The sequence below is a fragment of the Acanthisitta chloris genome, unplaced genomic scaffold (assembly GCF_000695815.1).
Source record: "Acanthisitta chloris isolate BGI_N310 unplaced genomic scaffold, ASM69581v1 scaffold17223, whole genome shotgun sequence".
NCBI lineage: Eukaryota > Metazoa > Chordata > Aves > Passeriformes > Acanthisittidae > Acanthisitta > Acanthisitta chloris.
Genome location: NW_008664435.1, coordinates 1,136 through 21,503, shown reverse-complemented (window position 1 = coordinate 21,503; position 20,368 = coordinate 1,136). Strand labels below are relative to the sequence as shown.

Genomic DNA, 20,368 nt, shown 5'->3' with positions numbered 1-20,368 from the left:
TAAAATCAATTTAGGGAGGGCCTTTTCTTCTCCTGTGCCCCAGCATGCACATTGTTTCAGCCTTCTGGGCTGCTGTGTTTCCAGGTAGAGGAAAACATAGTATTCCTTTGCAGGAGTTTTTATGCCAGTTAAACTATTCCTGGACTTTTTTTTTTTTCCCTAGATGGTATTAAACTAGGTCTTACTGAGTGTGAAGATTTAACTTAATCTGTTACTGCTCTGTATGTGAGTTTAGACTAAATGTGAAATTATTGGAAATGTTTCAGAAATGTCACATCTTTTCTTACAACCCTCTGTTAGTGTTTCAGAGTTAATCTGAGTTAATGCTAGGATGATGTTCCCTGATTGCATTTATAATCATGCTGTATATACAGATTGCAACCTTAGCAATGTAACACTTAAAATAATGACATAACAGCTCACTATGATTATTTTGCATAAGAAAATGACACCTGATCCATGGTTACCAGAACTGTTTCAGGTTGATTTCAATATTTCAGCTTTACTTTTGGTTTATGACTGAGAACTTGTTTGCTGGTACATATTCGATATGTTGAATCACATTAGTGTCCTGCTTTTGTCTGAATATACTTTACTTTTTTAAAAAAATTGAAGAAAATAAACTTTAAAAAGAAAATAAAAGGTTAGCATGTTTTAATTTAGAAAATAATAATACAAATATTTCTAATATGTATCTTAGGCATTATGACCATAAAATATATATACCTTTGTAAATAATAGGAATCCATGCCTTTTGGTCTTTGTGTTCCCAGTTTTGTGTATACTTAAACTGGGATTCTCTGGCAGCTGTGCACCTGCCTGCTGTTTTAAGATTACATATTACTGTGCTGAACAAGAGCAACATGCAGTAGTCATTGTGGTGTCAGTCTTTTATCCATTGTTTTTCTGACACTCTGCAGCTGTTCAGTTTTGTGAACATAGGTTTTGTGTTTTGTAGAGAGCAGAGTTTGCAAATGCTTTCGCAATCATTGGTCTCCCTCTAGTGGGAAGAGAGAACTTTGGAACTGATTTCTTTAATGTGACAGTGGTGACAAGTCTTACTCCTGTGGCAGTAGTTTCCGTGTGTTTAACTTGAGTCAGAAGCAACAGATTTGCAGATTACCTGTTTGATCTTTGATCCTGTGAACATTTGAATAGTGTTTCTGTTATGACTTTGGCATAACTTGAGGCAGAAGTGCATTTACTGACTTGATAAACTTGTTTGTTCATGCTTTTTGAAAGTTTACGATTTAACTTTTAAAAAGTGGACTTATTCATCTATCTGATGGGGGCTTTTAATAGGACATCCATCTAAATTCACATTCTGCTGAGAGGTTCTACCTGCACAGTAGCTTTATTCATTGGAGAGTTTTATTCAAATATCAGGGATTCATTTAAATTGGCTTTTGATGCCATTTTATGAGGAGAGTTTCTCTGCTTAATGAAAAAATGTGGTTGTGCAGTGTGATGTGTCAGCAGTACAAGTGCCCAGTTCAGCCTGGAAGTAAATGAATCAAGTGGGTTTTAGTGTCTCTTTAAACCAGGGTATGTTGAGACTCTTCATGTGTGCTGCATGTCTGAAAATCTGATGATCAGGAGGATGTATGTTTTAGAAAGAAAACCAGCCAGAAAAAAAAAAAAATCAAATAATGGCAAGCCACCCAAAAAGCAGAAACCTGAACAGCCAAAAAACTGCCTCCCCAACCCAAAAAGCAGACCTGCCCCCAGTTTCATGTAAGCTAATATACAAATTAAACACTCAGAATTGCTCAGGTTGGCACCAGCAATTATAGCACCCTTGGGTACTATAAACATCCTGTGAAGAGAAAACTCTGTTTTATGGTTATAGTGACTGTTCTGTGTATGAATAATTCTTAAACTGGGTAATTGAAAAGTATTTCACTGGATGATTAAACAGATTCATTTGAGTCATTCTGCACTTCGGATTGTGTATTCATGAAAATGACTTTGCAAAATCAATAGCTTATAGTGAAATTGTAACATGTTTTAAGAAACTGACATTCTGACATGTAAGTATGTGCTGCAAAATCACTGTATGTAAATGCTTCATCTGCCTTCTGCATAAACTTGCATGTTTGTAGTCTTCATGACAGTAATTGAGTGACTGATGTTACTTAGATGAACTCGTACAGCGTTAGGCCTTAGTTTTGATCTGTTTAACCACAGTTAAAGTACAACCACTGTGATATCTTGAATTTTGGGAATACAGAGACTTCAGTGTTTTTTACAGCAGTATTTCTATTGCAAATCATAGTCACAAGGATAAGAGCTTAATAGCATTGAGTTTATTTGGAATTGGTTTGCTGTTTTACTTAACTCTTAATTTTTATTTTAGAAAGGAAAAATTACAATTTGATGTTTCCTTTCAGAACTTTTGAGCCCTGTGTTATGAGCACTCAGATTTTGCAGTGGCTGCAGTGGTGCTGTGTTGTGTTCATCATTTCTCCTTAGAGGGCCTTTAAACAGAGTATGATGTCAGCCAAGTGTTTTACACAATTCCGTTGGAGCTGCTGTGATGTCAATGGGATGAACAAAAGGCTCCTGCAGATAATTCCTTAAGAACCTCTAAACTCTCTGTAGGGTATGAAGTATAATGGTTCCCCTGACATTAAATTATGTCCAGATAAACCAGTCCAACTCAAAGGTGCTGCTGCTGTGGTGTTCTTTATTTTTTATTATTTAAATAAATTGCCTTGTATTTACTGATTTGACCTCTTCAGTTTCAGACCTGCATAGCTCATTTTTAGCCTTTCATTCTTCTTCATTATGGTGTATAAATTCTCCAAAAAGTAAAATAAAGACTGCGTATACTATCTGTTAATCAAAGGCAAATGCTTTAGGTGTGGAGTGACTTGGAAAAGGTGGGTAGGGAGTTTTACACGTTAGAACAAGGGAAGATGAAGCATAAGAATCCATGGTGGCCATTGCCATACTGCAAGATGTCATGTCTGGAAATAGTCTCAGGTTGTATTATGCAAATAATATATTTTATCTGCTGGATCTCACTCTGCCTTAAGTATGTTTGAAAAATGTGTGTGTTGATTCATGGGACGGGATGTCTGTACCGTTTTGCTTCCATTAACCAGACTGTACTCTGATGTGTTTTACTGCTGTTGCAAAAATCCATTAGAAGTAAGAAATAGGTAGGGAAGTCACGTTCTGCTTTGTTGTTGAGCAGACAGGTTTTTACCATAGTTTTCTCTTATAAACATGAGAATCTAGAAACTTTCTGACTATTCTGTTCTCAAATGGAAGATTATTAGTCCTTTTGCAGCAGAAGTTTATTTATTAAATGGATTTTAAACATGTTTCCAGGAAGAGTGATCTTCCTATATCCTTTAGACAGATCTTATAATAGCTTTATGAGGGTTCAGTCAGTGTGTTTATGATTAGGTACCACAAACCTAAGGCAACTGATCTGTAATTCAGAACTTTTTCATCTAAAAGCTCTCTTCTTTTGGCAGCTGTTAACAGTGCATTGTAAACAAATCAAGTCATTCATAATGTCAGGTGTTTCATGGCATTGCAATAAAATTATTTTCAAAGTGATCAGTCTTAAAACTTTGCCATTTCAGTAGAGCAGTAAAGATTCTGGTGCCCCCAAAATCTTGTTCATTACCTGAAGGTCCATCAGAATTTTCAGTGTGGAATTTTGGTTCTGGGGATAGTCACTTGACAACGACATTGAATTTTCTTTGTTTCATTTTACTAGTGAGACACCTAGTACTTATACGAATTTCTGTTTTGAGAGCTTTTTGGTTTGCAGCAGTAAAGCTGACTTAAGTAATTTCTGACTGCTTACTCTGACCCTTGTGGGGGAGTTTGCTTCCCCCCTCCACCCTTATGGCTGTTCAGCTCTAGGGAGGGAGTGTGGGGGGAGCTGCATTTGTAACTGGTTTAAAAATGCAATCCAAAGTAAAAAAAAACCTTAAAATTGTTGGCTGTTCTTAAACCAATTCCTTAAAATGATCCTTTGGCTGTGCTTTTTTTTTTTCCTTGCCTGTTAAAAAAGTGGAAGAAAATTTACAGATGTACCACATAAGATAAATGCATTTAAACAATGATTACAGAAAGTAGTTATCTTTTTTTTGTAATAGAGGTTGTACCTTTAGTTGATGTGTTTATTATTCTTCCCCTTTAGACTCTTTCTAAACCCAGTTGACTTTTACCTGTAAAATAGTCTAGGAACACTCGTTTTAAGTTTTACAGGCTCTGAAACTGCTGTAAGCAGTGTATGGGACTAGGTTTGCTGCATCTAAATTGAATTGCTAAGAATTCTGTAAAATAACAAGTCGTCTCTAAAAATTAATCCTTTTTTTTTCTTTCAAAACTGTAGGCTTTAGTTGTATCTAAACAGGTTTATTAGGTGAGAATCTGTTAATTATGGAACTTTTACATTTTAGTACCATGTCCCTTTAGAATAACTGGCAAAGCAGCATCAATTGTAATGCTGTTTGTGGAGTGAATTTTTTTCAGGCTATTAATTCCTTTTAATATATGTTACCTTTGGCAGCCTGTTTGAACTGTTTGTACAGTTTGTATATACAATGTATCAGATTAAATTCTTTTGAAGGCACTTGGGTTACAGCAGTTACAGTCATACCAAAGTGGTGTTTAGAGAAAACACAGATATGCATTGAAATAGACTTTTTACTATACTAGGCTTTCAAAACAGGGGCAAGTAATTAGTCTCCACTGCACTAGGGGAGGACAAGCAGTTATAAAGTGTGTTGTTGCTGCTGGTTATATAGCAAGTTTTGTTGGAATACTGACTTTAATTAAAATATCCTGCCCTCATTACACCAAATGTGTATATTTTTGGTTGCAGGAAACGGATAGCTCTTCAAAAATAAAGACCTTAAGAAAATTGTGGGTCATGTTCTCCAATGCTGCTGTTTTAAAAGGATGGTACATTCATGATCCCTTGAAATTCTTTAATATATTAAGGCATAATAAAGCCATTTAGAGTTTAAATAGTTGTAATATGTTAATCCTTTTATATAGCATATGTAACAACAATAAGAGTCTGCTTTACATGCTGGTTTAGTGTATAGGAAGTGATTGAGTCATCAGTTACATTTGCACCCCTCACAATTCACCCCGCTTTCCCCCCCCCCCCCAAAATCATAATGCCCAAACTTCTGTTTAGTTGCTTGTAAAAGCAGGGCTTAATTATACTTGTGAACAGTGTATTTTGACAATTAATGAGTAAAACCAGTCCTCATTATATTTTATTGTACTTAAAACATTGTTAGTTAGGTTGGAATTTGACCAGTAGGGGTTCTTCGTAAACTCTGGCTGATGTGTTTCTCTTGATGTAACAGTACAGTCTTGTTGTTTCAGGGCATTAAGCTTTATTTAAAAATGAGTAGATGAAATAGTGCTTTAATCTTCCAAATGTTGAGCAGAAAGACAACTTGTACCTTAGTGTCTGCACAAACAAATTATGCTGTAGTCAGGTATGTTGGTCAGTCTGTCTTGACCTTGTTTATAGCTTGATTCATATCACTCTCATAGTTGATACTAAGCTGAGCTTTATTTATTGAGCTTTGATATCAGAAAGAGTGGTGTATTATCTTGGTGCATTCTTTTCTCTAGAAAGCAGTATTATATTAAAAATAACGATTTTCTATGTTATTTAAGATGGCCTGACTTTAAATAGCCATTTTGCTGTGGTGGAGATGACATTTAGCTGTCCACTGCCTTAGAACAGTATTGGATAATGACTGTGGTGCTCAAAAGTGGCTTCCCATCTTGTATTTGTCAGTTTTCTGACAAAGTAATCTGGTTTGGGTATTGTCATCATACTCTGCCTCAGCTTCCAATATCCAAGATATAAATCCCACAATTGTTGAATGAGCTCTGAGACCTTCTACATGTTCTAGCTAGGAGAATGTAGTGTAGCAACCAGCTTTAAATAAGGAGTTCTGGGGGTTTTTTTGGTGGGTTTTTTTTTTTTTTTTTTTGGGGTTTTTTTTTTTTGCTTTTTTGTTTGTTTTGTTTTTTCTTCCCCTCTTGCCTATAGTTTTCTGTCTCGTGGCTTGCTGGAGTGGTGTAGCAATCTGGAAAAATGCAAACTCTCCTTTTCAAATGAAAACAAAGAGAAGTAGATGTTATTTATTTTCTAAGCTAGACAGTCACAGGTTAGTTTGCAGAAAGGAAATAGGCAGAAGATATGAAATACAGCTTTGTTTGTCCTGTACTCTGAAGTCTTTGGTAGTCTCTGTGTAACTGAATGCTTGTGCCAAAATAAACTCCATAGTGACCCTTTATTAATATATTAACCGTGCATAGAAAGTTAAATATGTTTTTATATATGAAATATGGATATTCCATATATATATATACTTATATATACTTAAATAAGCTTGTCATACATTTTTAGGAAGAGAAAAAATCTAATGACCATATTTTGGCATTAATTCAAATAGCATGTTATACTGCTGAAAAATCACATTGTTAACTGATGTTTACTTGAAATTTTTTTTAAAGAATAATATTCAAGCATCAGAAGCTCTTAAAAGTGAAAATGATGATTTGAAGAAGAAGCATGATGAGGCTGCCTCAAAAGTTCTCCAGCTTGAAGAAGATATCGTGGCTGTTACTCAAAAAGCCATTGCAAAAGAAACTGAGCTAGACAGGTATTTAGTCTTTTTGTTCCTTACTTTCCTGATTGTACTGTTTCTTTCCATAGGCGTTTTTTAAACTAGCAATTTTTGATATATGCATTGATTTTTCTGTATTAATGGTTCTGTACTCTTAATTTGTCACTATTTTAGTCTGAAGGACAAACTGAAGAAAGTGATGCTTGAGAAGGAGCAACTTGAATGTGTGTTAAAGACAGAAAAGGATGAAAAAGAACTTTATAAGGTAACTTTATGGCTTGTACCTGTATACAATGGAATGAAGTGGTTTGAAATAAAGGTAATAATGTTTTATGGAGAAGTCTAATAAATTGAATTTTTTAAGGAAAAAAGGAAATGGCTAACTTCTATGAACAGATCTGTAAGATAGTTGTAGGTGTTCTCGTATAAAAATGAACGAGGAAAATATCTGAATTCATCCCATGATATAAAAAGGTTTCTCAGAAGGAGAATGGATCACCAACTTGTAAAAGCACAGACATAACAAAAAAGTAATGGATGCTAGTGAGAAAATTCTTTGGTTGCACGGTGCATCACCCAGGTCATCTTAAGACACTTTTTCCTAAGTAAAATATTTTTAGTTTGGTTAAATTCTCTCTCTAGACTTTGTCTTCTAGATGCCTATTCTTGAGTCTTGTGCATAACTCTGAGAAGCTTTAGGTAGGGGTCTGTATTGCATTGATTTTTTTACTAGCATAGCTCATGTGTTTTGCTGTTATTGAGAGATAACCATATATAAAATAAAATATAGTCCCCTTTAATTAAAAAGAGTTTTATATGCTAAAATAATGAAATCCTTAGGTTGTATGAAATTAATCAAGGATATTTAAAAGCTTATTTCTGTTCATAGGCAAATGTCATTTTGTGACAGGCAGTATTAGACATACAGGAGAAGTCATATAATCTCAAAACACCTTTTACAAGCACAGAATCCCTTTGTAAGTAAGCAACATGAATCTTCTAGTCTAAGAGGAGAACATGTGAGTGCAGCAGCTATCCTTTATTAGGCATAATGCAATAGATTTGAAGGCATCTTCAAACAGCCCTAGAGTTGTTAAAAGTAGTTTTCTGTTTTTGGAAATGAATATTGCTGTTATAGCCCTGTTTGCTTAAATGACTCTGGGCAGATACTACTGGAAGTTTAATTTCTCTTTAGTTTTCTTCAAGACATTTCTCTTTTGCTTGCCCTTAGTTGTCCAGCATTTGTGAAGAGAGGAATGAATCCTGAATAGCTTAATCTGATGTGGAGAGAAATTAGGTCTTAAGTTCTACCTGCAGAGTGGAGCTGTTGTTAGATGATGAAGCAGAAAGAATTCCAGCCAGAAAGTTCGAGCTTGAGGGCAATGATATTATCAAATGTTTGATTTTTCTCCTTACCTGTTCTGTTCTGCCTCAGAGATAAGTTACAGCTTAGTGAGTGCTTAAATGGACAGGTGAACAGTAGTTCTCCTAACGTGGAAGAAGTTTGACATGTTTTAGCATCATTACAGATACACTTGAAGAATACAGAAATAGAAAACACCAAACTAGTAAAAGAAATCCAGACGTTTAAGAATTTGGATGCAAACAAAGAAAACATGATATCGTATTATAAAGAGGAGGTTGGCAGATTACAGCTATGTATAGCTGAAAAAGAAAATATGAAGAAAGCTTTTTTGCTCTCCTCATCAAACAAGGTAAGCATTGCTAATATAATTGGCCTGATTTAAATAAACATATCTAAGGTTGTATGTGCTTGACAAGAGAAATGAAGATGTGGAAGATATCAGCAGGGTATAGGCTAAGAGGCAGGAGGATTATGGTGCTCTTAGTAGTTGCAGAAAATGATCAAAAGACTAAATTCTGGTTTAGTTTTGCACCTTCTGAGCTTGTTGAGGTCTTTCAAGTCATGAACCGTGAGATTAACTATGTGTAAAAAAGTAATTTGTGAGTTCAGTAAAAGTGCATCAGTAAAAGTGATGCACTCCTGAGTTGCTTTCAGCTGCATGAAAAAGGAAGAGGTTGAGGGGAAAAGTTCATAATGTAGCTGTGTTGAAGCTGCAGAGGGTGATGTAGAGAAGGAAACATGGGAAGATACGTTGAAGGACTTGTTAGGTGAATGCGCTGTCAAGATGCAGTGATGTAAAATCTGAAAGTATGAGATACCATATAAAGAGAGTGAATTGACTGAGAACTCAGCAGTAAGAGTGACAGTAGGATTTCTAAGGAAGAGGCGACTTTTGGTACGCCGTGTTGTAGCATCGTGGTTACCAAGCAGTGTGGCATAATATGAGAGTGAAATTGCTGAAGAACTGGTATCTATACTGTCCACGATCCAGGTGGGATTACTTCTGACTAGTTCTAGTCTGGGGATAGATGTATGGGGTTTGTGCAGGTTTTGGTAGTAGGGGGGCTACAGAGGTGGCTTCTGTGAGAAGCTGCTAGAAGCTTTCCCTATGTCTGACAGAGCCAATGCCAGTTGGCTCCAAAATGGTCCCAGCCCTGGCCAAGGCTGACTCCGTCAGTGGCTGTGGTAGTGCCTCTGGAGAAACAGATTTAAGAAGAGTGAGTGGGGGAAGGTGTAAACTGTGTAAGAGCAGTTGCTGCTGGAGAGAGGAGTGAGAACTCTGCAGATATCAGGGTCAGTGAAGGAGAGGAAAAGGGTGTTCCAAATGCTGGAGCAGAGATTCTTCTGCAGCCCATGGTGAAGACCCTGGTGAGGCAGGCTGGTCCCCTGCAGCCCATGGATGCTAATAGTGGAACAGATATTCACCTGCAGCCCATGGAGGACCCCATGTGGTGGAGAAGGTGGAAATGTCTGATGGAGGCTGTGGACTACCCTGTGGGAAGTTCATGCTGGAGGAGTCTTACTGACAGGATATGCCACCCTGCAGGGAACCCACGTTGGAGAAGTTCATGAAGATCTGCAGCCTGTGGGAAGGACTCACTTTGGAGAAGTTTGTAGAGGAGTGTCTCCCATGGGAGGGACCTCACACTGGAGCAGGGGAAGAGTGTGAGGAGTCTTCCCCTGAGAAGAACAGAGTGGCAGACTCAATGCGTGATGAACTGACAGCAGCCCTCATTCCCTGACTACCTGTGCTGCTGAAGGGGAGGAGATAGAGAAATCAGGAGTGAAGTTAAGCCTAGGAAGATGGGAGGGGGTGAAGGTGTTTTAAGACTGGATTTATTTCTCATTATTCTACTGTGATTTGATTGGTAATAAATTAATTTCCCCAAGTCAAGTCTGTTCTGCCTATGACAGTAATTGGTGTGTGATCTCTCCCTGTCCTTATCTCAACTCAATGAGCTTTTAGCTACTTCCTCCCCCATGTCTGGCTGAGGAGGGCGATGATAGAGCGACTTTGGTGGACACTTAGTGTCCACCCAGGGTAAACCCACAATAGAATAACCATTAGGTGTTTGTTCCTGATGGTACATCTGCCTGTTTCATTTCATTCAAAAGGATGGGAGTTTCTGTGCTCTGAGATTGTTCTGTCCTCTTATGTACAGTGTGATAGGCAATAATGGAATGGACTAGGACTTTCGCTTCAGATGTGTGCCAGCTAGAGATTCAGTTTAGACACAGCTTTATACATGAAGCTGGCATGGAGAAGTCAGATTATGCAGACACCTTTATGTTGTGTATCTTGCCAATCTTCTCACAGAAAAAGCATTTTGGATCTCAATAGAAATTGTGTTAGAGTAATATTAGTTATGAATGTCAAATTTACGTGGAAAAGTAGTGCTGTTGAACAGAAATAGCAAGAGGATAAAAAGGACATGCTATCTTGCTTTAAGTTACAGCTTATTTTAGTCTGTTGTCTGCAGTTTTGTTTTTGAATGTGTTAACCTACTACTGTATTTTATTTTGAAGTAAAAACGTGTAGGGGGTGGGTATGTGTCAGTACTGAAGCAACCAAACATTTATGCCATTTATTAATCATGAAGTACTTGTGATGTTTCTGATGGGATCATTAATACTTTTGTCTGACACTGAAACCACAGATATTTACTGAAGTATGTAACCAATGCATCATGTGCTGTAAAAGTAGTTAAGAGACAGGACTGTAGGGCATTTACTAGCCCATCCATCTTCATAAATGTTTACAAAATGCATTAGTGTTCTCTGGACTTGCTAAGTGATTCTTGAAAAATGAACAAATAATGGATTAGAGATAGCTGAATTTATGTGTAAACTCAAGAATATGAGATGGTTATGCCATCAGGAAGCCCAGAGGCTGTGAGTACCTTATGTAGTAGCTTTTGATTAATTGTTTTTTAAACTTTTAAATTTATATTTTGTAATCCTGCCCTTCTCTGAGGAATGATAGTAGTTCAGCTTGGTCAGTTGGCTCTTGGGCTGCTCCATGGAGCTTCAGCAGCGCTTAGTGCTTCATGCTGCAGCTTGCTCTTCATTACTTTTTGTTCTCTGTTCCTTCTGAAAAGCTTGTTGTGCAAGATCTTGGGAAATGAAGCTGTGAGAAGAACATCCCAAAGCTGCTTTACAGCGTCTTACATCAACCTGTTGTAGGCATTGTAAGACCTCTTATTCTGTTGTTACCAGCAGAGTTGTTGCTGTGGAATGAACTTTGGTTTTGAAGCTGCAGTTCTATGGTGGTAAGAACAGAGATGTTCTGGAAAACAGGAAGACTTTTCTTGGTGTATGTTTAGAACTAAAGCTGAAAATCCAACAAAAATTCAGGATAGATAATATTTAAATTTGTCTTTACTTCATCGTGAAATATGTTCGCACAGCGTTGGTAGCAAAGAAGGCAAATGGGGGAAATGGTGTACTGTGTACTGTGTGTTATGTGTACTGACTTCTTGATTTAGTGGTTTTGCTAAAGGCACCAAGATTTTTCTTTCAGGTACTTCTAATCCCTGTACCAACCTGTATGTAAGCTTTGACTTAAAAAATGATGAATTTTCTTCCATCTCTTCTCTTTCCTAGGAGGATGCAAGTGTTTTAAAAGAACAGCTTCGGAAAGCCGAAGATCAGATTCAGGCTAGCAAACAAGAAGCTGTTTTAATGTCAAAAGAGCTGAGTGATGCAGTAAATGTGCGAGATAAGACGATGGCAGATCTTCACAGTGCACGTCTGGAAAATGAAAAATTTAAAAAGCAACTTGCTGAAGCTTTAGCTGAACTTAAAAAAATCACAACTTTGAAAAATGAACAGGTAAATTGCCAGTATTTAGTACTGAAGTGTATCTGTACTTATAAACCTGTCAGAGCTAGCTTTGGTGGAGTTGGGGGATGAAATATGTTTCTGGATGATTAGTACAAAGGATTATCAAATTCACTTTTGGCATTCAAAATACTGCCTTAAGTCAAATGTATGTTAGCTGATTTGGAAGGTAGGTAAGAAAGGTGTCTGGTACTTCACACATTGACATCTCCCCATGTTATTTTCACAGAATAATGCAGTGTGTTATTTTGAATCCTCTCCCTGTCAATCCTATTATGTGAGCCACAGTAGCATTAAAAATTCATTCATATAAGAAAAGTGATTGGTAGAAGTTGGGTTGTTTTATAATTTTCTTTCCTCATTGATGGATTCTCTCTTAATTCTTAGGAGTCCTTCCAATATTTGTGGTCAAAGCTAATTTACTTTAGTATTTATAAGTATAAAAATGTTAATATAATGGAAACTGTCTTGACCTTCTAGTCTTGGATAAAAACCTAGTGAGCTAATATAAGTTTCATCATTTTGACTTAAGTGGATCTTCTGTGACTGCAACTGTATTGGATTAATTTGCTGCTAGGACTTGTGTAATGATGTAACTGTTGGAGAAAAAATATTGAGCAGTAATTAAAATGGTGCTGTAAATACAAAGTGAATAGTACAGCCCTCAAAAGAACTATTATATTTGTTATATCAGAGAATTACATGTTTCTTGCCTAAAAATGTCTGTTGTATAATACGTATTTTGAAATCCATGCTGAAAAAAGTAGCAGACCATCTGAATGACTCAAGTTACCAGAAAGTATCCAGATATGGCATATATCCAGTCGGCAAATGTGTTTTGCTTGGCTTGTATATCAGTGTTATGGCTGAACTGAACCACTGCCAGTAGAAACAGAGTGAGTGTGATGGAATACAGTCGTGGACTATCCATTTTTGCCCTGTGGCTATACTTGTCTATAAGATGCTAGAGCACCTTCTGGAAGGTGTTCAGGCTTTTGGTATACATTCAGACTTCTGATATATATTAATCACCCCACAGAATAAGAATCCCCTTTACCTGCCTCTTGTATTATACCAATGCCTATTTTCTCCCTCAATGTGTCCTGCTTGCAATGAAGTTCATCACAGATGCTGCCTCTTTTTGTGCTCTACTACTTGCTCTATTCCTTTTCTTCCCACAAATAGGAACTTCGGTACTTACACGGAGTATTGTGCTTTCTTTCATTGAAAAAATGGTTTTTGGGAAATAGTGCTGTTTGAACAAAAGGGAGAATAGTTTCTTTTTTTTTTCCAAGGAAACTTCTAACACAGTGGAGCAGGAACTGCGCAGAGAAGTTGAAGATCTGAAGCTTCGTCTACAAATGGCTGCTGATCATTACAAGGAAAAATTCAAAGAATGTCAAAAACTTCAAAAGCAAGTAAACAAGTTTACAGAACAAGCAGTAAGTAGAACAGGAGAAATTGCACTTACTTTTTTGGTAACATAACAATTAAATTTCCTTCTGCAAAAACTAGTGCTTTTAAAAAGGATTAAAATGTAGTAAGCAATGACTCTTTAATTTACCATTTTCTTCTATAAAGCGAAATTACTTCTGTGATTCTTTTTAGATAGTTGTCAAAACTGAGCATAAGAGTTATAGTAGCTGGTGGATGTAGAAAGCTAAGAACTTGTAAGCATTACATTGTTTGAGGAAGAATTTGAAACTGAAGCTGGGAAAACCCATAATTACTACCTCTGTCCACTACCACCAGAAAAAGAAAAGAAACCAGCTAAAAAACCCAACCTCAGAAGTGGGGGAAATGGAGAACTTGAAGGAGGATTTAAAAGCAAAGTGGGGAGGAAGTTTCCACAACACAGTATATAGTTGTTTTCCATATGTATTTTCTATTCTTTTCACTCTTCTGAGATTTGTTTCATAAATAAATGAGCCTTTTGCAGTGATGATGTGAGTCTCAGGCCACCTAATAGAGAACCTGTTAGCCAGTTTCAAACAGATTTGAGAGCAGAGTTCTTCAGAATTTTGTAAAAATAGAGTTGGAGAGGAGCTCAGACAGACAAAAAAAAAGGCCTATGAACAATGGAAATACGTGCAAATGCGAATTCTTAAGAAAACCAGACTTAAGTATTTCTCTTAGCCACAAAACAAAGTTTTATTACCTAGTTACCTAGCTTTGATCCACATATTGCTTAAAAAAGTCATCTTCTCATCCAGAAGGTCAACGGTGAATGAGGTGTCATATCGGAACATCAGTGACTTTTCCTTAAAAATCTTCCATGTCTTTGGCAATGTTGTACACCTTATAGCAAACACCAGATTCCACTGGTCCAGCACTCATTCCTGATACAGACTCCATTTTTCTAATGGAATATTAGATTTAAGTTGATGGACTTAAGTGTAACAAATCCTCTAGAAAATGAGATTTTTGTAATCATTTACTTAGAAGTTTCTGTTTCTAGGGAAAAAGAACTTTTATCAAGTAAGATGCTAAATATCATAGTGTGAGGCAATTTCACTGTTAGTAGAGTTAAATGTTTTTGCATATTTATTATTAACTCCTGTTTTTATGAGCAGTTTCCTCTAGTCCAATTCTAGAGCAAATGATAGTGAAAGATAGAACATTAATTTATGCTTTGGCTTTCATTTAATTAAATATCAACCCAAAATTTTTTTTCACAAAGAAAACTGCAGGGCATCCACAGAAACAGACAGATGCATCTAACATTGAGACAGCTACTGCCGTTGTTACAGACAAAAAGTTGTCTGCGTCTCCAGGTATCAATAGCTTAACTTCTATCTATTTTTATCAGCCTGAAAGTGTTTATGTGAAGTAGTCACTAATAGCATTTATAGTATGAAATAGGTGGACTTGTTCTGTTTGAGTTACAGTAATAGTTAAAAATGTGAAGATTGATCTAAAAATCATGTCTTCTATCAAGTGGTAGCATCCATAAATAAGTACATGTATCGTTTCAAAACAATTCAGTTGATATTTATTCATGTCAGTAGGACTGAACTCTTGAATTTCCATGTGATAGTTAACACAAAGCCGTTTTGCCAAGCTAATAAACAATTAATTAAAACAAAATCCTCCCCAAATTTTTCAATTGTGTACAATATCATAGTGTTGTTGTGACTAGCCACTGTAGCTTTCTGCTGTAAAATCAAATCCACTGGAAAGCATTGATTATGTGATGGCAAGGTCAAGTCTACGGATTGTTTTATTGATGTATAGGCAATCATAGTTTATTATAAAATGTTTAATTAAGTTATTTTTCCTGGGAGGGTGGCAAGGCACTGGCAGAGGTTGCCCAGAGCAGTTGTGGGTGCCCTCTCGCTGTGGTTTCTGAGATGAGGTTGGGTGGGGCTCTGAGCAACCTGGTGTAGTGGAAGGTGTGCCTGCCCATGGCAGAGGGGTTGGAAGCAGATCATCTTCAAGCTGCCTGCCAACCCACAGCAGCCATGATTCTATTATTCAGTTTAAATTGGTAAATGCCAGCAAATGCTGATTGATTTTTTTTTTTTTTTTTTTTTTTGGTGTTACTTTATTATACTCAGAGATTCTTGCTGTCTATAGATACTATAGGTTGTAATTTCTGTCAGTTTCTTAAAACTTGCAATCCCAGCAAGCTCAGTCATAGTATGGGATGAAGTAGTTTGCTGAGACACTTCATTTTTATGCAAGAATGAAATATTTAGAATGATAACATAACATACTTTGTTTTACTTTCTTGGGAAAGTTGTATGTATGTGTGTGTTTGTGTTCATCTTCAGTGTGCAAGAACTGAACACAGACATGCCAGGATGATTGCTGATCTTACATAGCACTGGCCACATTATACTGATTTTCTCTGGTCAACTGCTTGCTTGGGTAACATGCAGCACTCTGTTCTTGATGCACTGTCAGATTTGGGCTGTCATCTCTCTTACACAAGCTGTATTTATGGAACAAAAAAATCAATATTCTTGTTTTTTCTTCAATATCCACAGTTAGCCCCACTTCATCTGACATAGTTTCGGAATTTGTGGTAAAGGAGCAAGTACGTGAAATGAACAAAGAAATTGCTGAGAAAACAGAGAAGTATAAGAAATGCAAGCAAATGTTGGCAGTAAGTAAATGGCAGCTTTGGAAAGCTGAACAAAAAGTAGCTATAGGCGTCTTAAAGCTTTAAAACCACAAGGCTAACCCAGCTGAATTGCCTTCCTTGTTTGTGTGATACACTGTGATTATGGTAGAATTCTGAACATTAGAAAGCATGTTTTTATTAAGTCATCTCCTGACTACCTGTGGTGTTACAGAGTCCAGAGAAGGATCCTTCAGGAAAACCCAGATGCAGTAAAACAAATGAGTAAAACTAGTATACTTAAGGTTTTGAATACTTTCCTTTCTTACATTAAGTGTAATTGCTGTAAGCCAGCTGATGTTTGAAACAAGCACAGCAGTGTTGATCTGTCATGCTGTCCAAGCATAGTAACCTCTCCATACCTGACTGTCATGGCTTTTACAGTGGTTTGACATCTGAGGTGGCGCTGCCTACTAGCTTGTGCTGAATCGTACATAAAGGCATTTATTTGGTTGTCTGCAGCAAAGTTGACACTGGTAGTGCTGTGCCCACAATAATAATGCTCTTCAAATACTATACCTGTCAGTATTAGCTTGATTTTCGTTTAACCAGTTTGGATGGATGTATGATGATGGAGTACTGCATCAGTGATGCTGGTGAAAAGTTGACAACAGTTTAAGAAATGCTTTCTAGCTGTTGTCTCTTTTCATCTTGTTTCTTTTATTTCTCACAATGATGTTACTTTATTTTAATAAGTTCTCCAGGATGTAATAACTGTCCTGTAATTCTGCTCATAACCCTGCTGGCTATTTCTCCCATGTTTGAGGAAAGCTTTGCCTTTGACCTTCTGGATGAAAGATATTTAGGTTGTAAAAGTTGCTTGGGGAAAGGTTTTGTACCAAAGTGAGATACTTGAAGGGAAAATCATGATTAGTAGTATTAGGGTACAAAGAAACTTGAAGTTGTGAAGCTAGAAAGGAATATCAACTTGTTGAAAACTCAAGAAAAAAAGCATATGGAACATCATTTATGCAGTGTTCACTGGTCCTGAGCTCCTGAGTCTTGAGTCAGGTAATGGCTTGTTCTTGGACAAGCCATTTGCAAACAATCTTGTTCTAAAAGCAGTGAGTTACACAGTGACATTGTTGGGGGTGGAAGGAGAAATCTCTTAAAAGTGTGAACATTTCATGCCATGCTCTAAACTACTTTAGGAAGAGAAGTTGAAGTGCAGTGTTTATGCTGATGAACTGGCTAAACTGGAGCTGAAGTGGAAAGAACAAGTGAAAATCAATGAAGGTATAAAACTACAACTAGCAGCAATGGAGGATCAGTATAAAGTAAGTGACAGATTTTGTTTATGATAATGAATTACCTGTGCTTAACATGGTTGCTGATTTCTGATAGTTCAAGTAAGGACGAGTTTTAATAGGGAAAACACACTAAATGTACTTGTGCTGTAAACAGAAATTCTGGTTTGCACTTGTGGAAACAACACAGTCTTGTAATGCTTCTTCTGAAGTAAGAGAGATCTGCTAAGTATACTACCAGATGGCTCTCAGTCTTTTAATATTGTAGGTTTAGACAAACATCCAAATGACATTAATCTTGTATTAGGGGAGGAAAAAAAAAGGGCAAGAGAGTTCTAATTTCCTGGTACTTACTCTAGTACTAACAGGAGTATTGATTGGTGTGTTTGTCCAAAATCTTCATATTGCATGTTGCATGACCAGTCTAATGCATTTTATCTGAATTAACTAGAGAGAGAGGAGTGATACATTGTTTTGAAAATCTTCATGAGAGAATTTAATTTGGAGGATCTCAGTTATAGTCTTAGTAGAGTGATGTAACACATTTACCAGGAAGTCAAGCATAATGGGCAGCTTTGGCTTACAAGAGGCCTTAATCTTTGAGGTTATGTGATAGTAGGGCATGTGTTGAGGTGGCTTTTTAGGTCAGTAGAGACTAAATAAGAGCAACAAATTTCCATAATATATTTTCTTCATTTATTTTTATACATATTTACATATATTTATGTACCAGCTTTTGTTCTGGTTCTCAGTCTAATGGTGATAGTGCAGTTGACAGCATACAATATTCTCTGTTGCCCATTTTTGCCCGTTGTGATGAACAGGGATTAAATTGAACTGTGACTGTATCAGTTCTACTAGGAACACCTTTCCAATAGAAATGGCAGCACTTTTTCCCTATAAAGTGATGAATTACTCAACCGTTTGAGTATCCTGTAGGCTCTCCTTTTTGAAGCTCTGTTTTCACTTTTATGAAATGCATGACTCTTGCCAGTTTGTTCTTTCACTAATTAGCAGTGATCAGTTGCCATGCATAATTTAATGTGAAATAAGTTTGTTCTAACTTCTCAACAGCAGGAGAAATAAATAATTGGTTCCACAATTGAAGGCATTTTGACTGCAATTAAAACCTTATAATTCAGGAGGGTGCAGGTGGTGGAGAAAAAAGTGAATTTTTTTCCCAGCCAGGAGATTTTGCTCCATCAACCTGAGCTAGGAGATGGAGTTTCAGAATTGAGAAAAATATGTAATATGCAGATCATGAGCTTAGATGTTAGAAAAAACTAGGGGAGAGGCAGTCTCCAAAGTAACCAGAATACAAATAATATAGTCCTTTGTAGAGAAAGATTATTTAAATCCTCATTTCGAGCAAGAAAGAGTTGTGTAATCTGTCAGCTGCACCTCCTCCCAGAGCACCCAATAGAGACATAAGGTAGATGTTTGTGAAACACATTTAGTGTCTTTGAGGTAGGAGGAGGTTTTGGTTCTCTCAGTTCTGTGTTGGGATGTAAGAGCTGGAGAGATGTGAACGAAATAAATCACTGAAATGCCAGCTGATTTCTTCAGAAATAATGAATGAGGTTTGCAAGCTGTTTCTGGGCGGTGGTGTCCCTCTTGCACTTAGTGTCATTGATACTACTAGGTTTTAACATAGAATTTTATCATTCTACAACTGTTTTCTGAAAGCTGGCAAGAAAAGGCTGCTATGTACTGCTGTTAGCCAGCAGATAAACACTGAGAATTGCTGCGTTTGATTTGTAGTAGCATTAGATGTTGCATGTAACTGCAGTAGACAAACTGTTTCCATCTGAAAGATTTAAATTAATCAGGCAACTTTGTTTTCACAATACAACATGCAGGGAAATAGTTTCTGTTCACTAATACAGGAATCTTCTCATATAGATTCAGCTGGCAGAAAAAGAGAGACGAATAAAGGACCTGTCGTCACAGCTGGAGCTCCTTACCAGTGAGAAGGTATTGTCACACACTCTGAAATATTAATGCTAATGCTGAAGTACCTCTAAGGTATTAGATGGCAATTAATCAAAGCTAGGTTTTACTGAAAAGTGAAATAATAAAATGTCTTTATTACATTCAGATAGTATTGCATGATATTGCATAACAGTCAGGATTGTTCAAATCACCTTAAAATTTCAGCGTTAACAGATACTTAGTTAAAACAGGAATTTTCATACTGACAAACTGAAATTAACTAAGCTTTCAGATTAAGCTAGTTAAGGGGTTTGTAAAGTTCTAGATTGTCAAGTAGTTGGTATTTAAATGATCTTTTTTTTGTTAATCAGGGATGTAATTGCTAATAGATCTCTCATATCTTTCTAGTTCAAAAGAAAGCAAATTAAAATTTGGGTTCCGGTAAGTCTAGTTTAGCTGGAGGGAGTCATTTTAGACACCACACATAAGAATAGCAACTGTAATAATGTATGGAGCTTATAAAGGCATGAACTTTGCCTACCAAATTTATAGATACTTACATCACAAAGAAGAATCAAAGTGCCTTGCTAGGCTGGAACCATGGTTTAAAAGGTTAAGTGTGGGATAGTAAACAGCTTTTCAGCTGATATTCCATTATCAGTGTTTGTTTATAAATGTCACCAAGCATAACATGCTAAAAATGCTCATTTGCTGTCTCCTCAAATTACTTTTTCTATTTTATTTACATAGTTAACCTTTGATATTTATTTTTTTAATTTTTTTTTTTTAAATCAGTCTCCATCCTAACTATACCACTTCTGGCTAAGGCTCTTTTACAGCACCTTTTTACAGTTACTTTGATCTACATTCTGTTTTAATCTTAGGTGATGCTAAAATTTAAGTATTAATGCTCCTGCCTCTTATTTTAAACTGCTTCCATATTGCAGAAGAAATTGGTTTTAAAAAGGAAAATCTTAATTTCATTTATAATTAATTGTTCCTATTTTGTATTGGAGTAAAGATGAATTATTTGGATTTTACACTCTCATTAAAACTTTAACATGTAATCCTAGTTTTTATTAACCCTAACCATTTCAATCACATTTGCAGTTGTGTTTATAAATCTAAAGTAATGCAGCATAGTTTTATATTGTATCCAAAGGAGGATGTGGTACTTGGGAGATGTCGGGCAGAAATTGTGTTGTCCTGCATTAGGGCTTTTTAAAGGGAAAAT

The 20,368-nt window shown here is 36.4% G+C and overlaps 1 protein-coding gene across 1 annotated transcript in view; it reads left to right on the top strand.

The window, feature by feature from the left end:
- The window catches only part of LOC103799060 (tax1-binding protein 1 homolog), a 41,053-nt gene extending 21,850 nt beyond the window's left edge, over window positions 1-19,203 (top strand). Inside the window, exons 5-13 of the mRNA XM_009071354.1 lie at window positions 6,514-6,662; window positions 6,801-6,891; window positions 8,156-8,341; window positions 11,596-11,823; window positions 13,128-13,274; window positions 14,513-14,606; window positions 15,822-15,940; window positions 17,107-17,232; window positions 19,105-19,203. Of these exons, the coding sequence (XP_009069602.1) occupies window positions 6,514-6,662; window positions 6,801-6,891; window positions 8,156-8,341; window positions 11,596-11,823; window positions 13,128-13,274; window positions 14,513-14,606; window positions 15,822-15,940; window positions 17,107-17,232; window positions 19,105-19,203 (1,239 nt within the window). The remainder of the gene's footprint in view (window positions 1-6,513; window positions 6,663-6,800; window positions 6,892-8,155; window positions 8,342-11,595; window positions 11,824-13,127; window positions 13,275-14,512; window positions 14,607-15,821; window positions 15,941-17,106; window positions 17,233-19,104) is intronic.
- Window positions 19,204-20,368: the final 1,165 nt, after the last annotated feature.